This window comes from Trachymyrmex cornetzi, unplaced genomic scaffold (assembly GCF_001594075.2).
Source record: "Trachymyrmex cornetzi isolate Tcor2-1 unplaced genomic scaffold, Tcor1.1 scaffold719, whole genome shotgun sequence".
Lineage (NCBI taxonomy): Eukaryota > Metazoa > Arthropoda > Insecta > Hymenoptera > Formicidae > Trachymyrmex > Trachymyrmex cornetzi.
Genome location: NW_017300047.1, coordinates 870,997 through 886,966, shown reverse-complemented (window position 1 = coordinate 886,966; position 15,970 = coordinate 870,997). Strand labels below are relative to the sequence as shown.

The 15,970-nt window shown below is 33.0% G+C and overlaps 1 protein-coding gene across 1 annotated transcript in view; it reads left to right on the top strand.

Moving 5' to 3' along the window:
* The first annotated feature begins 240 nt into the window (after window positions 1-240).
* mgl (low-density lipoprotein receptor-related protein megalin) overlaps window positions 241-15,970 on the top strand; it is a 61,405-nt gene continuing 45,675 nt past the window's right edge. The window contains exon 1 of the mRNA XM_018517692.1: window positions 241-802. Within this exon, the coding sequence (XP_018373194.1) occupies window positions 634-802 (169 nt within the window). The 5' untranslated portion in view covers window positions 241-633. The remainder of the gene's footprint in view (window positions 803-15,970) is intronic.

Below are 15,970 nucleotides of genomic sequence, written 5' to 3'. Positions count from 1 at the left end.
TATTAGGTTAGTTAATTTACTGGAATTAAAATCAATTCCATGCCCTAGAAACGGCTGTCATTTCCCCGTAAATTTGAAATCGGCGTGAGTCTCGCGCGTTCTTCTCTACCAAACTCAGCGCGACGGGCCCTCCCCATTCCAATGATTAGACGTAGGGGAGGGGATGAGACGGCGCCATGTTGGGTCCGTCCGCGCCGCACCGCGCCGCGTCACTCGTCAACCTCGTCAGTCGCCCGATGATTGCGACCGTGTATACGTCGCACGCACGAGCCATGAATTGAGCTCGCGTTCGCTCGTGCCGCGTCGTCGTTTAATCCTTTTTTTTTAATTTATTCTGTTGCGTGCATCTTTTTTATTTTACATTTTGCACTGACGCGCGGAACAAATACGGAGTTGTATATTTGAGAAATCTGACAGTAAAAAAAAGTGCGGGGACCTACCATAATATATATAAATACACATATATATAATTTGCGTGCAAAGTGCGTGTCCCTGTGATCCCTCTCTCTCTTCCTCACTCTCTCTCTCTCTCTCCTTAAAAGAGCGCGGGTGAAAGAGAGCGAGGGACAGAGAGAAGTAGACGAGGTAAAAAAAAAAAGAAAAAGGAAGGAGAGGGAGAGAAAACGGCGTGCGATGGCTGTGAGGCCACGCATCGGCCCTTCCGGTAGTGAACGCGCTTCCGGGAATGCCGAGTACCTCACCGGGATATCCGTCGTACGATGGACTGCCAGGAGTACGCTCGTCGTCGCGACGGCGTTCGCCATCCTCCTCGGAGTCGTCGATGTCGCGGGCATCAGGACGGGTGAGTACCCTCCGCGCGCGCGCACGCGCGCGGATCTTGGAGCTCTTTAAACTTTAAATCGGAGCAATTGAATTTCTGCTGCTGGGAGGACCTGTTTTCGTCGAAAGTCTATTTATTTCAAAAATACCTGTCAATTAACCGTTTCCGAAGTAACTTTTACCTCGAAAATATTCTAAATAATTGCGTATCAAATTGCGTTTCTTTGAGTCGCGAATTAGAGTCCATTCTTTTTGGATCCTCTGTATCTCATTAATCACATATTGCTGCCAAGCACGTTGTAATCGAACTTGCACATCAATTTTATCTGTAGGATTTTAAATCTATTAAAGATATTTTTCTCTCAACTATGCTTTCTCTTTTTCTTACAGACAACTCACACATTTTGCTCTATATAAAACGACTTTCCGCGACTTCTCACATCTTGTTTCCCTAACATTCCGCTGTGCAGTGCACGAAAGTGGGAAAGAAGTACACTGCAAAACCTCAGACTTACAAGCTAGATTAATCATGTATTATTATAACAATCAATATATGTATATAATTATATATTGATTTTAATTTAGTAGATTAATTAATAAGGATTTGATTTTAATAGATTTTAATTTGAAACGAAAACCTTTACATAGAAAACATTCATGTTGTAAAGAATTCTGTCAATGAGTATAAAAGATAAAAAAAAAAGATTAAAAAATCTGTTGCTCGCTGATTGAACGCGGCCGAAAAGAAATAGTTGATGTATCTCGATATCGACGAGTCGTGAACGTGAACTCTTTGAACATATCAATCGAATTTAATTCGTTAGTAAAAAGTTACCAACGGCAAAGACAAATTCAAGTCTTGACTTGGACGATGTTGAAGTCTCTTCGAAGTAATCTGTTACAAATCACACGAACGCGATAATAAACCGTTTCTTTCTTTTTTATTAGAAATACACATAAGGTCATTTTGTTGGAATCTCATGTGTTTATTCGATTTGTTTGGAACTACGACGAAATTATCCAACGAAATCAAGGTCAAACAGGACTAGTTTCTTTTTCATCACCTATACTCACGGAACTAGTTGTCTATTGTTATCATTGTGTGGATCACGTTTTTAATCTTTTCTTATATTTACGTGAAGGAGGGAGAGAGAGAGGGGGAGGGAGGGAAGGAGGGAGGGAAGGAGGGAGGGAGGGAGGGAAGGAGGGTGGGAGGGAGGAAAGTGGGACTGGTGGAAAAGACATAGAAACCGGTTTCATGTAGTGAAGACTCTCTGTGTGTGCGTGCGTACGTGCGTCGTGCGTGCGTGTGTGTGCGTGAAAAGAGTAAAAACCGATGACAAAAGCCGCACCGAATTTTTATCAGTCCCTTCGAATTCTAAAAAAAAATTAATTTTCATATTTTTTCTTATCAACTGTCTCTTTCTAGTCTTCTCCGGCCACTTTTCACGAGAAATCGGCTTGGTATGATTTCGAAGGAAACTACGACAATATGTTCGTGTTTGAACTGCATCCGAAGAAGACAGGAAAAGGAAACGGACTTGAAGAAAAATTCTTTCGATAATGATACGTTGCCTTTCTCGTTTCAAAAAACTCACATAAATCATGGGATTGTGAACTTCATTAGCAGTTTCAAGACAAAATAAATAAGAACTGATATTATTTAAAACCTTCCTATGCATTAGCAATATCGTAAGCAAGAGATTTAAGTAGATTCTGCTTAGGACACTTTGTCCTATCAATACAAGGCCATGTTCAAATTTCTACCTGAGTGCCACCAGGTATTATTCTCTTCTTGTTATTTACCGAACGTTAAAAATACCGAGCTTGAAAAAATGCAAATCTAAATAAGCGAGAGCTTTTTTTTCGTTAATAACATTATTTACAAAATTATAGCTTTTATTTTTAATTAATGTCCTTTGATTAAATTAATATTCTTAATTTCTACGAAAAATATGAAAACTTTTAATTTGCTTTGTTAAGAAAATTAATTCACATTTGTTGCCTTTTTTTTCATTATGGAATTATCAAATTATTAATAATTTAAAAAAGAAACATGAAAATTACGTGAAAATTATTTTTTTTCTAAATTTCGAAAGATTTACGAGTCAAAGTAACATTTTGACATCGCATGCGAGAAACGTGATATATTTCTTTAAATTCATTTATTTTCCATGTCAATCAAACGATCACTAATGTAATATTGTTGTCGCAGGAATCTGATATTCGACGATGCAATCCTGGATTAGCTAGATATATATAGTATTGTGTTTTGATTACGTAGTGCAACTTACACCTTACGAACTACATTAAGTCATTCCGCGAACGATATTAATAAAAAGCTTTTTCTCTCGTTCACACATAAGAGCACACACACATATATTTGACACACGTGATACATGCAATCACAAAGATAACACCGACAGCGTCAGAGGATAAATATCAATATGTTGACGATTGGCTAAATTAAATCTCTGACCTTCTCCATGATGAACTCGTTACTCAATCCGGAGTGCGTCGACCATTTAAAACTTTATCAATCCGATCGGTGAACCTTTCCCGCAGCTTATAAAAATGGATTCTGTATTTCTTATTATCTATTTTTTATTTCCTTTTTTTTCTCATTCTTCATTTATGTATATTACAATAATAACGAATCATCATTAAATTACGTTGTTCATTGGATAATTGATTTGCTTGCTGTTGTACATACTTATTATTATGTGTGATTGTGTTTTACAGAATATAATTTGAATGATTAGCGTAATTTGCTTAAAAATTTCTTTTTTCTAATATCTTTCTAATTTCTTTAATATATGTATAATACTTTAATTAAAAAAAAAATTTATCTGTTTCTCTATCTATATCTTTTCAAAATTTGATATATTTTTATTCAAATTTTTATTTACAAAAACAAAATTATCTAAAATAAAATAACAAACATTTGGTTATTTAGTTAGCGTGATCTCATAAGAGATCGCATAATATGTAATTTAAAAGTACAATATACGTATATAACTCAGCCCTTTTAAAAATACCAGAAAAATTGTTTTGCAAAATATAGAAGAGCCTTTGTTATTTTATTCTTCTAATAATTTTTTCGTATCTCGCAAAGCACCTTGTAAAATTGCAAAAAGCTCGTGCAACATCATTGTGGGCTACGGGTGAGACAAGTGGGACGAATCAGTGGGTCAACGAAACGACCTTCGTACTCGAGAGCGCCGCGAGTTTGCAAGCTCTGATTCCTGCAACGCGCGCAGGCGAGAAAGTTCTTCCCCTCGAAGAGTCGATAGTTCTTTGACGTATTTAGAGTCGATCTCTCCTTAGCGAAAATCCGATTGGATGGCACTTTTTTCGTAACGTTTTAATTTTTAATAATAATTGTGGCTGATATGAACGCCGTAAACTAACTTTTCACGCATGAACGCGGTCTATATTTATCAAAACTATACGTTTTCATTATTCGAAGAAAATACGAAAAATTTTTGAATCAAATATTCATGGTTTATATGCTGTATTATTTAGCGACTGTATGTATATTTCAGGATCAAAACTGTCAAGCTCAATTTATGAAACTTTCGCTAAGCCATTATAATTTCAATGTCACTAGCAAGGAAATAAACGAAAAAGTTAACCTTACTTCAATTTAAACGAGTTTCGTTATTTTTGTACGACAAACAAAATAAAAGAAATTTCCCGAAATTTTCTGAGTGAAATTTACGCTCTCTCGGAGCGATGACATTTTTTTTCGCGGTCGGAGGAAACGACGTTTCCTGAATACGAAATCGAATAGCGGTATCGGCGGAAACTCACGAAGGCATGATCGGCTGATAGTCAACAGCTGCCGCGGCTATACCGAAAGCACAAACTCTTGTAAAAATGAGGAAGAAGAAATTGTAAATAATGCAGATATCGTGTGATATGAAAATACGCATGAAAAAAATTACAACTGTTAATGGCCTCCAGTAAAATGTTGGTTAGGGCAGGTTTTGTGGGCCAATCTTATTTATAGAAAATGCTCCAATTACAGAAGCATTTCACAGCAGAACTTCGTCTTTTAACGGTGATTATGCACGCGGTTACAGTGGTTTCATTTGTGCGAGGCTAGACGTGACATTGTCACGTGCGATTGATTGGTCGTCGTTATATTGATGCGTATCAGATTTATCTAGTAAGACAAAATGACAGTATATTCGTGAAAATATTTGTTATATTATATTAGAATACATGCCGATCGAAAATTTAAGACCATTAATTGAAAATGTTTATTATATGAAATAAAATCAAACTTATACATTAAATTTTTATATATTTTTATTATTTTGCTTATTATTTTATGAGATAAAAAATAATGTATAGGAAGTTCGAAAGTGCTACAGAAAATATGTTTTTAAAGAAGAAAAACATTTAAAAAATGGATCCTTTTTTCATCTCTTATACACAAAACCATCCTTACATTTAATTAAACTTTATTAATCTAAATAACCCAGCTACAATTTTGTTTATTTTTTCTAAGAAAATATTTTTGCATTCATTTACTAAAATACTTCACAGCTCAATTTTGGAAAAAAGTTTTATATCACCACGGTCTATTTTCTTGAAGTTAAACGTTGTTGTGTCAATCACAACAGTGCTGTGCTGAATATAATGACTATTTACTTTCAAATTGAGAAAAACTATTGAGTAAAGTATGACTCGAACTTTTAAGGAGATCCTAAAGCTATCTGTATTACCGACTAAATCATACAATTTTTGTATAATAATTACTTTTGTGTATAATAAAAACTTTTTTCCTCTTTTACAAATTTGAAAATCCTTTTCCAGGATTAAAGTATACACATTAATACGTGTCTGTAAGATGGAGTTTATTTATGGAGTCGACAACAACAAAAAATTTCGAAATTGAGAACTTCTTTATCATTTCTTAGTCCAATGTGACGCTCTAGAGGACAATATTTTCTTCATATAAACGCTATGCAATTTGTATTTACGAAATAGTAGTGCACAGACTAGTAGTTTGCACGAAGAAATAATGTGGAATTCTTAAAGAATTGGATTTACATGTCTAATTAAAACGTTATTATTATACGAAAATTTATATGCGTATATATACATATGCGTGAGATATTGATGTAGTCGTATGTAGTAATGTATCAGTGATATGTAAATCGTCTATATGTAAATTCTACTTACACTATGACAAATCGTCTTTAGGATTCCCTTAAGTAGCACTTGGAATATTTTTGAAGATATAATATACAATACATATTTACAAAATAATGAAAAAATTATGAAAAATTATTTTAGGTCGCATTTAAAGTAATACAGAAAATTTAGCGGTGGTTTAGAATCTGGATCTAAAGGTATAAAATATTTCAATAAGAAGTAGAAGTGTTTCTATCTGTGCTCTAATGGAAATGTAATTAAGGGGTCTGACCATCCCGAGGTTCTAAAAGAAGCACAAAAATTTCAGATTTTTAAAAAAATTGACTATTACGTACAATAAACCAATATTTTATCGGTATAATAATAAACAATATTTATAAATTATACTTTTGCAAATTTTTAAAAAGGTTGCTTAAATAATTTAAATTGTGGAACAATTCCCGTAAAGCACCTTCAACGCGGCAAAATCGGACGGATATAACATTTCCGAGTGCTCCGAAATCAAAAAGTAAAATATTTCTTGTAAAGGAATGTAATAGCCATTCTGTAGCGTAGGATTTTTTTGTTGAGAAATGTGAAAAGCGTCGATTTGAAAAAAAGGAAATTTTTTAGACTTTAAAGTATGAACTTAAAACATTTATAAGTAAATGGATTAACATATTGAAAAAATCATATACTAAACGATAGATAATCTTGAAAATATTCCTGCCAAAAATGAAGTCAATCGGACTATTAATTTCGGAGAAAAATGTTGTAACCCATTTAAAAAATCTTTTTAAGAAAAACGCCAAAAAAGATTTGTAATAACTTTTTCAAAATAAAATTGTCTTACATCTAATCTGTTATGCCAACATCATGTTCGTAAAAGTTTATCTTAAATACTAAAAGTATTTATACAAAAAAAGTGATATTTTTGTTATTAGTGTTCAAATCGTGGTATTATAACAATGAGATAAATAAACTCTAAAAATGTGTCGATAAAGAAAAATATAATATATTGTTCAAAATATTCATATGATGGTTTATGTAAAGTATAAATAAATAACACATTCGTTAAATATGTGTAACATCTTTAAATTTTATATGTGGTCTTAATCTTTTGACCGACAGTGTGACTTAAAGAGGATTATTCTCCCCTTGCTACTCACATTCTGTTGATCTGTAAGAAAAATTGTATTATACATATAAGATTACTTTCCTTTTAGTAGAGAAACTTTATTGAGATAAAAGATAAAATAATAATTAGCTAGATTTTACCTTATACCTGAACGATAATATGTAAAATTCAAGGAATTATTACTGGCGTTTTTTCAATAAGTTCCATCTTTACGTGAAATTATCTTGCCGCTAAATTCTTAATGGTGAAACATTTTACGTGTTTTCAAAAGCTGTCAGATGAGCCTTGAGTCTATTAAAAAACACGGGCGGCCAGCGTGGACAGAGGTGTCGAATAAATTTATAGGTGAAGAGGAAACTCTTCTAGGCGCGAGCGAGAGCCTGTTCTCCGACGGTTGTCCTTCTTTCCGGCCTGCTCCTCGTGTTCGCTTGCGGAGCTCTTCTCGAGGCTGGAAGGTAAAGTCAGTAGGCGGGCTCAAGTTCGTTCACCTCGGCCTAGCGGCCGACCAGATAGCGGGACCCTGGCTTTCCAGTAGGCCCCGTCGTGCTCCTCGTCATTGTCGTCGTCGCCGTCGTCGTCGTCGCCGACGTCGCCGCGATCGTTGCCACCACCGTTCGTCATCCTCGTCTTCGTCGTCGTCGACATCGTTGTCGTAGTTATCGTGATTGTACCGCCCGGTATATACTTGTGTAACACATTCATACAATTTTCGTCATCCTCGTCTTCGTCGTCGTCGACATCGTTGTCGTAGTTATCGTGATTGTACCGCCCGATATATACTTGTGTAACACATTCATACAATTACGTCTACATGCTTATACCAGCTAGTGTCGACTTTTGCGTCCTGACACCTTCGCACCTGCGGAAAACGTATTCGTTTTGTGCACAACGCTCTCCTCCGCGCGCATATATTGTATTGTTGCATCGGCAGCTTTTGCTTTCTCGTCAGCGCGGGCCGTTAGCTAATTGGCCACGTTAACTATACCCGAAGCTCAATGAATTCATCTTCCTTTTGCAGAAACGGCGAGAGCCAAGCGATTTACGCCAAGTTTGACGCGTCGAAAATTTGCCAAAATTTTTTGTTTTTTAGTTAATAATTAATAATGATTAAAATTATTAATTTATCTGGAGTGACCATAAATGATTATAAGTCTTATTTTTACACATTTAAAGTAAAATTTTCTCTTTTGAATATTCTCAATTAATAAAGACAAGTTGAAACTTTATCAAATATTTCTTTATTTTCGTTAAGTAAAAAGATATATGTTTTTTTAAATAAAATATTTCATTCAGACATCATTAAGGGATATTAGAATCTTTATAATAATAATAATTTTAATAATATTGTGTCATGTTTAAATTAAAGTCTATTATGAAAAATTTGAACAAATAAATCAAAATTTCTACAAAGAAGCAGAAAACATGTGCATTTTTTCCTTGCTGTTTTCTCTACATATACTAATAGATTTATGTTTTTTTTTCATGAATATTGTAACAAGTGAATAATACATTAGAACAAATGCATTCAGTTTTTAACATATAATTATTTTTTTAATATATTTCAATCAACTATAACAATAATAATAAATGGGTTATAATATCACATAAATCTCATTTTTAAAAGTCAATCAATTGTGAAAGAAATATGATGCCTCTAATAGTCAGGAACAGGAACTGTAATCTGCCATAATTATTTTAATGACCTTTTACGTCTAAGATCAAAAGGAAATTGTATGGGTACCCTATTTACACGACAGAATGTTGCGTAAAATACATTTTTTCCGCGCTGGTAACGTCAAAAAATGAATCTGCTATGACTATGATGTTGCAGTATCTAATCTGTCCAGACGAGAGAAAAAAGAAGCGCGCCGCAATATAGATCCGCATTGATGGAAAATTCAGATTGTGTACATACATTTTATCAGCGTGTATTTAAACCAATGTCACGAATTGCAGGAAGTATGTGAGCATATCGCGAAATTGCTCGATAAAAAGAAACATGTTGGATGATTTGTCGCAAAAAAAGAAATAAACATTTTATCAAGTTAAACGTGCTCGCAAGCTTTCTGTAATACAAGGTAATAACTCAATAAACAAGAAACGTTCCAAAACATTTCAGCAATGTCGTACTGAATCGTTTCAAAACGTTACTAAAATGTTTCTTGCTTAGTGGAAATGGATGAGCTTGGTAGTTATATATTATTACTCTTACTAGAGACACACGCCGATATTTTCCATTCGCACAATTCAAGAGTTTATTTTGAAGAGAAGAATCTCTCCCTCTCTCTTTCTCTCTCAGTTTTTCTCGCCAGAAAGCGACCAGCTGAAATACTTTAGAAAAGACTGAAGAATCTACGAATTAAATCATTGGGTGGCATCCAGTTGGACACGGCTCAATTGGACACTAGCCACTCACAGCGCTTGAGACTACAAAGCTCCTGGTCGCTGTGATTGGTGGTGTCCAATCGAGTCGTGATCAATCGGGATCATCCCAAATCATTTATGTACAGTCTAAGGAGGAATACTTATAGTTATATCGCTGAAATCATTTACTTTCCTCCATGCTTAGAAAAAAGACATAGTAATAGCAACTATAAAAGTGACAATTATAAGTAGAATTAATATACGGAAAAGAGTTGAATAACCTATTTCACAGTTACTGCAAAACTATAAAGTAGTTTACTTGTACATTATTTTTACATGTAAAACTTGCATAATTGTTATCCTTGTTTGCTACCACTATGTTTTTCTCCGATTTACTGACATAATTAGATCTTAGAAAGCTATTTCTGTGGTCCTTCCACGGAACTATCTCTGAAGTTTGTATTAAATTACGCATTGAAGATAGTATTGCAAATTAAAGATTAAAATTCGACTAATCGGATAATCGTGTTATTAGTTTTCCATATTTTCATTAAAAATGTGGAGAATATCATCATTTTTCAGATTAAAATCCTATTTTTCCCCCCTCCGTAATACAAAATTTTTAATACGAGTGGGGTATTTCACGTGAAACGTAGTATGTTTTAATATTGTTGAAATCTAATAAGGTAAATTTGAAATGAAGGATCCAAAATGGTAGACGCCATTCTATTCGCTTTTGAAACCGCAAGCCTTCGTGGTGTCATTCATGCTGATACATTTTGAGCGGTATATCCGAGTACGGATGTGAAACGGTACATTTCCACTTGTCGGATGACTTTTATAATTCCATTTACCGTGAATTATTACCGTACGTCGAGGGTCACCTGCATATCGGCGAGAGATCGCGACGGATTTTTCCGGCCGATGGCAAATTGATGCCAACCCCGCGTGGGAAACATCAACTTTCACCCACGAGACCAGAAGTAAACTCATAGCGCGCGAGTGTAACGGCTCTTCGTATTTCAACGAATCGCGACCTAGTGTTTGCTGAGCGAGATAAAAGAAGAAGAGAGCGAAAGAGAGGGAATCCTTGATTATAGTTCCAGCGTTATTTCTTTTAGTAAGACCATCTTTTAATTTTAAGAACATCTGCTACGATGAATACGTTGTAATTCTTTTATTTTTGGCTTAAAGTGTGTATCCCGGTGATTGGATCTTGAATCAATATGTAATTGGACCTTGAATAAAATTTTGAGGAAATTTTCTTCCACGCTTACAAAATTAAAGTTTCTCTTTGTCTCTTCCGCTGTTTAATTATATCGAGATGCTACATTTAATTGTGTAATTGGATTGTAGTAGACATCATAATTTTTTTACACACAGAAATATATAATTTTAATGCTAAGAGAAAAGTGATTACTCAATTTACTTTCTTTCTTTTAAATGATTAACAAAAAGTGTTTTTAGAAGAACTTATTATATACTGAAAACAAGAATTTATTTTCTTTTGAAGAATATTGCAAAATTAATTGAAGAAACGACTTTAATAATAAACAAACCAAATTTGTTTTAATTTAATAATCTTGATCGACGTATTAAATTTTCTAGAATTCAGAATGTATTTTAAATAAATTTAATGCTTGTGATGAATTTATGATAGAGATTGCGAATATATTTGAAATATTTGAAACAAATAATTGTTACTTGCGTATAGTATTTTTCTGTGTAAAAATAATATCACTACTCTGCGTAATTGCTTTGAGAATCTCTAAAAAGTATCTGTTTTTTTAGAATGAGTTACATACGAGGTATAATGGATTTTCCGATAACATATGATAAATCCATGTACCTATTCATTAAAAATACCGTTAAATGACATTTTCTAATGAATGGCTCGTAAGTGTCTTTGAGAATCTCTGAAAAGTATCTTTTTTTTTTTTAATGAATCACACACGAGATATAATGGATTTTCAGACAAAATATGATAAAGCCATGTATCTATTCATTAAAAATATCGTTTAACGACATTTTTTAATGAACGGCTCATGTTTATAAAGAGAGTCATGGTTCTATTCATTCATTCAATTATCCATGCACCATCATTGCGTTATCTGTTGTCCGTACTGTTCAGATAATCTTTTTATTGGGATAATTTTGAATAAATACTTGTAACTAATACATAATCAACTACAACAAAGACTTGCTAAGAGAACGTACACGAATTATTTGCTAAAAAATTCGTCATTTCCATTTACGTCATACTTCTGTGAAATTTTTCCTTTTAAGAAATATATGTTGTTTATTTTATTTATATTTAAAACTATATCGGTAACATAATTTATTTTAATTTATTTTTCTGTTCTGTCCAGTCATTAGAAAAATATCAGAATAATATTAATATAATTTTTTAAAAATTAATACAGAATTTGTTATACAGATAAATCATCAATTTCAATAATAATGTATTCTTTCATAATTTGGAATTTCATGAAATTATGCTTCAATTATATTTTTATTGAAATTACAAAACGTTAATTCAGTTACATCTTCATTAATTTATAGCTCACTTAAATAAAAAAATAAGTAAGTTCAAAATATCGACAAATCTTATATACATATACAGTAAAATAAATTCAATCAAGATTGACATTTGAGCGGTTTCTCGATACCTGGTTTCTGAGAGAGCTTATATGGTGAAAATTATATATGTATACGTACCTATACACAAAAATTACTTAAACGAGGTGAAAATTACAAAAATTGACGAATTCACCAAATGTTAACCGATGAAGTTATAAATATTGTAAATAGTTATAAATATTATAAATAGTAAATTCGCTTACTTTTGTAACTTTTACTTCGTTTACAAAATCGTAATAGGTCCTTTGGACCTAAAATCACGAGAAAATACATTTCAATTTTTAGTTATGTTTTCATTGAAGCTTAGCTCACAAACAATGTGTAAAATTTATAAAAGATATCAGCAAATCTTATAGTCTAAAATTAAATCAGTTATGACATTTAGGTAGTTTAAAAATTTTTTTTGCTCTCTTAAAGATCCAAAATTACGAAAAAGTATAGACCTAAACTTTAAATTCCGTTTTTATTGAAGCCCAGCTTGCGTAAGTCATTTAAATAACAAATAAACGTAAATATTTATAAATCACAATTTTACACAATACAAAATTTAATCAAATATAATATTTAAGATGTCTGCTAATATCTCTTTTCGATCTCTATTAGACCAAAATTACAAGAAAATAAATGGAGACATAAGGTGTTCGTCGTATGGAATTCTCTTTCCTTGGTATGATAATTGGTCATTGCAAGTTAGAATTGTGCTACTATATATATAGATATATATGTATACATGTACAGCGTCCGCAGTTTAGATTTGCTTCTCTAGCACACGAACTCTATAGTCAGCAGATTCTTCGAGATTTCTCACGAGTGTGCACTTCGAATGCGTGCACGCGTATGTGCATTCGAGCGGTCGCGCGCACATAAGATTGCGCTTACCTGCACATGCCGAATTGCAGGACATTAAACCTCGACTGAACGTAGATTCGCGCTCTAATGAGCGCGGTAAATCGAAGATATCTGTACGTGTGCGTACGGGCAAGGAGGAGGAAAGGTTCTCTTAACGGCAATGACAATCCTACATTAACTCGTGATATGTTTACAATGTAACTTGCTTGCACAACGGATGTCCCACTACTATTTTTCTCACTATTTTTCTTCTCAAACCGGTACTGTACCGGCAACGAAATGGTATCAGCGTATCAGGAGTTTCGTCATAAACAATCGATTTGCGGTTTAGATTTATGCGCCCGTAATAACTAGGAATGAGATACGAAGTGCAAAGAAAAATATACGTTACGCAACGTGATTATAGTTCAACATAATTATTGAACTATTAAATATTACATAACTAATTAATAACTATTAAATAATTGACGACAAGAAAAAATGCAAATTTGTTGTCTTCAAAACGGTAAATAAGATAAAGCGAAAGGCCAAAATATTAACAAAAAAAGTTAAAGGACCGAGTGAAAAACAATAATAAGATGATATTTCAAACAAACAACGATCGCGAGACGTTTTGCACTCATAGAGTCCCTTTTCGTTGAATTAAAAGTTAAGACGTTAAAAAATATCCAAAATATTATAACAAAAAAGTTGTCTGGACGTGTTTAGACCTAATTGGGATAAACCAAAATCATTCGAAATACAAGTATTTTGTTTGGATAATTATATTAATTAATATATATAAATATACTACTTTTTACATAATTATTAATATGTATATTTGGTAATTAATACTACAAGGGATCCAGTCCCGATGATCTTGACCTTAACATATGTTGTCAAGGTCATGATCCTAAGTGACCTCGAGGCAGTTTTAATTGTCGGCTGTTTCTAACTTAAAAAATTATTAACAAAATAAGTTTTACAAATGAGTTTAATTTTGTAATGACTTTCCACGAGAAGCAAGGTCCATCCATGATCCATCCCACCTCCCTCCCTTCTCAGGTGCTTACAACTTTCCACGCTAAGCGAAGTCCACTCCCCTCTCTTCCTTCGAGTTGGACCACACTTCATGTGGAAAGTCGTACAACTCTAGACGGGGGAGGGGGGGGAGAGGTGGGCTAAACCTCGCTTAATGTGGAAAGTTGGACGTTCTTAGGCAGAGGAGATGGACCTCGCTTTGCGTGGAAAGTCGTATAGACACACATGATACTAAAACTGTACTTTAAATCTAAATATCTCAAAAATTATAAAAGACCGACACTTAATTAAGGCAAAGTCACTTAGGATTGATGACTGATAACATATCAAGGTCAAAGTCATTGGGGCTGGATCCCTTGTAAATAATTACCATATGTTTTAATTTTGCTCCTCGATAAAAGTTTTTTTCATGTAATTACATTTCAATAGTTATGTACAATTATACAAAACTATATATGAAATATGTCCATAAAATAATACATAATTATACATAATTACATATATTGTATTACTATAAGATTCATGAACAATCCAGGAAAGTTTCATTGCTAAAATATTATTGATTAGCATCACATTTCAAAATACACTTGATAAAATAATGATCAAAACATTTTCAGAAGCTTAGACAACACACTTCAAAAGAGCTCGGGAACCTTTAGGAAAGTTGCTTCCAGTGTGGTTAAAAGTAGGGATTTCTTCTTAACGTAGGGAATTTTTACCTCAAAAAGACGTAGGGAATTTTAAGTTAAAAAAGACCAAAATAAGGATTTTTAGTCTTTACATTTTGGTCTTTTTTAACTTAAAATTCCCTACGTCTTTTTGAGGTAAAAATTCCCTACGTTAAGGAGAAATCCCTACGTTTAACCACACTGGTTGCTTCCTCGATTTGCATATGCCTTCTTGTAGGATCCCTGGACGCTTTCTTCTTACGAGAAGCGTCCATCTCGTGGCAGAGTCGTGAACTTACCTTTTATATGTAATGATATGTAACATGTAATTATATATAACTCGGTATGTGGATAGGTGTTTTTTATAGAATAATATAAAGTTATATATAGATGAACTATAACAGATTACGTATAAATGTATATGAAAACATATGAGTCATAATGCATATTCACATATAAATACACATAGTGAGTCATTTATGTATATTTATATATAAAAGTTAGACAGCATTGTACAAAATTATATATAATTTTATATATAATGAATTGTCTCTAATTATGGTATATATTTTTATATAATTTTGAACAGCTGTATATAATTATACATGAAAAATTTTTTTCAAGTCAATCTCTTCAGTTGACTCTGATCTATTCGACTCAGTGAGAATAAAGCGAAACGTAAGATGGGAGGAGAAAGATTAATACAAGAGGAAGATGAATATTTTTTAAAAAGTAGGTTTCGCATTTAAGGAATGCTACAAAACGCCTATAGAAATCTTCTTTTTAGAAATTTCAATTTAATAGGCTGTTGAAGAAGTTGGAATTATGCAAGATCATACGTGAAATTTCTTTCTAATAAGAATATAAAAAACTCCCGACAATTAATTTGTAGCACGTAATCGAATTAGCGTTACAAAGTGGCACAGAAACGACGGAGGGTTAATGGCTTTGGAAAATCACACGAAAATCGTGCGGCGACAAATACGACATCGTCTAGGTAATTCGAAGGAAAAATCTGACGTATATTCGCATAGCGTGTTCTTACAGAGAAGATCTATTCAACAGATTTTCATTCATTTTTTTTAATAGGTCTTTAAAATATTAATCAAAGTCTGGAACTTTAGTCTTATACCTAATATTACGTTATATATTCGGAGAAAAATTATAATATTTATATGATGAATGGTTTGAAGGTGATAAGTTTTTTTCTGAAAATTTAACATTTAAACTTCAACTCCTTGCGACCGAAAAGTCACTTCCTATAAAGCGAGCTAGTTAATGTCAGTGATTGTTCGATAGGCATTTACAACGAACGGTCATTTTCCATAATCATTACAGCTGATGACAAATGACAACTAATAGTCAT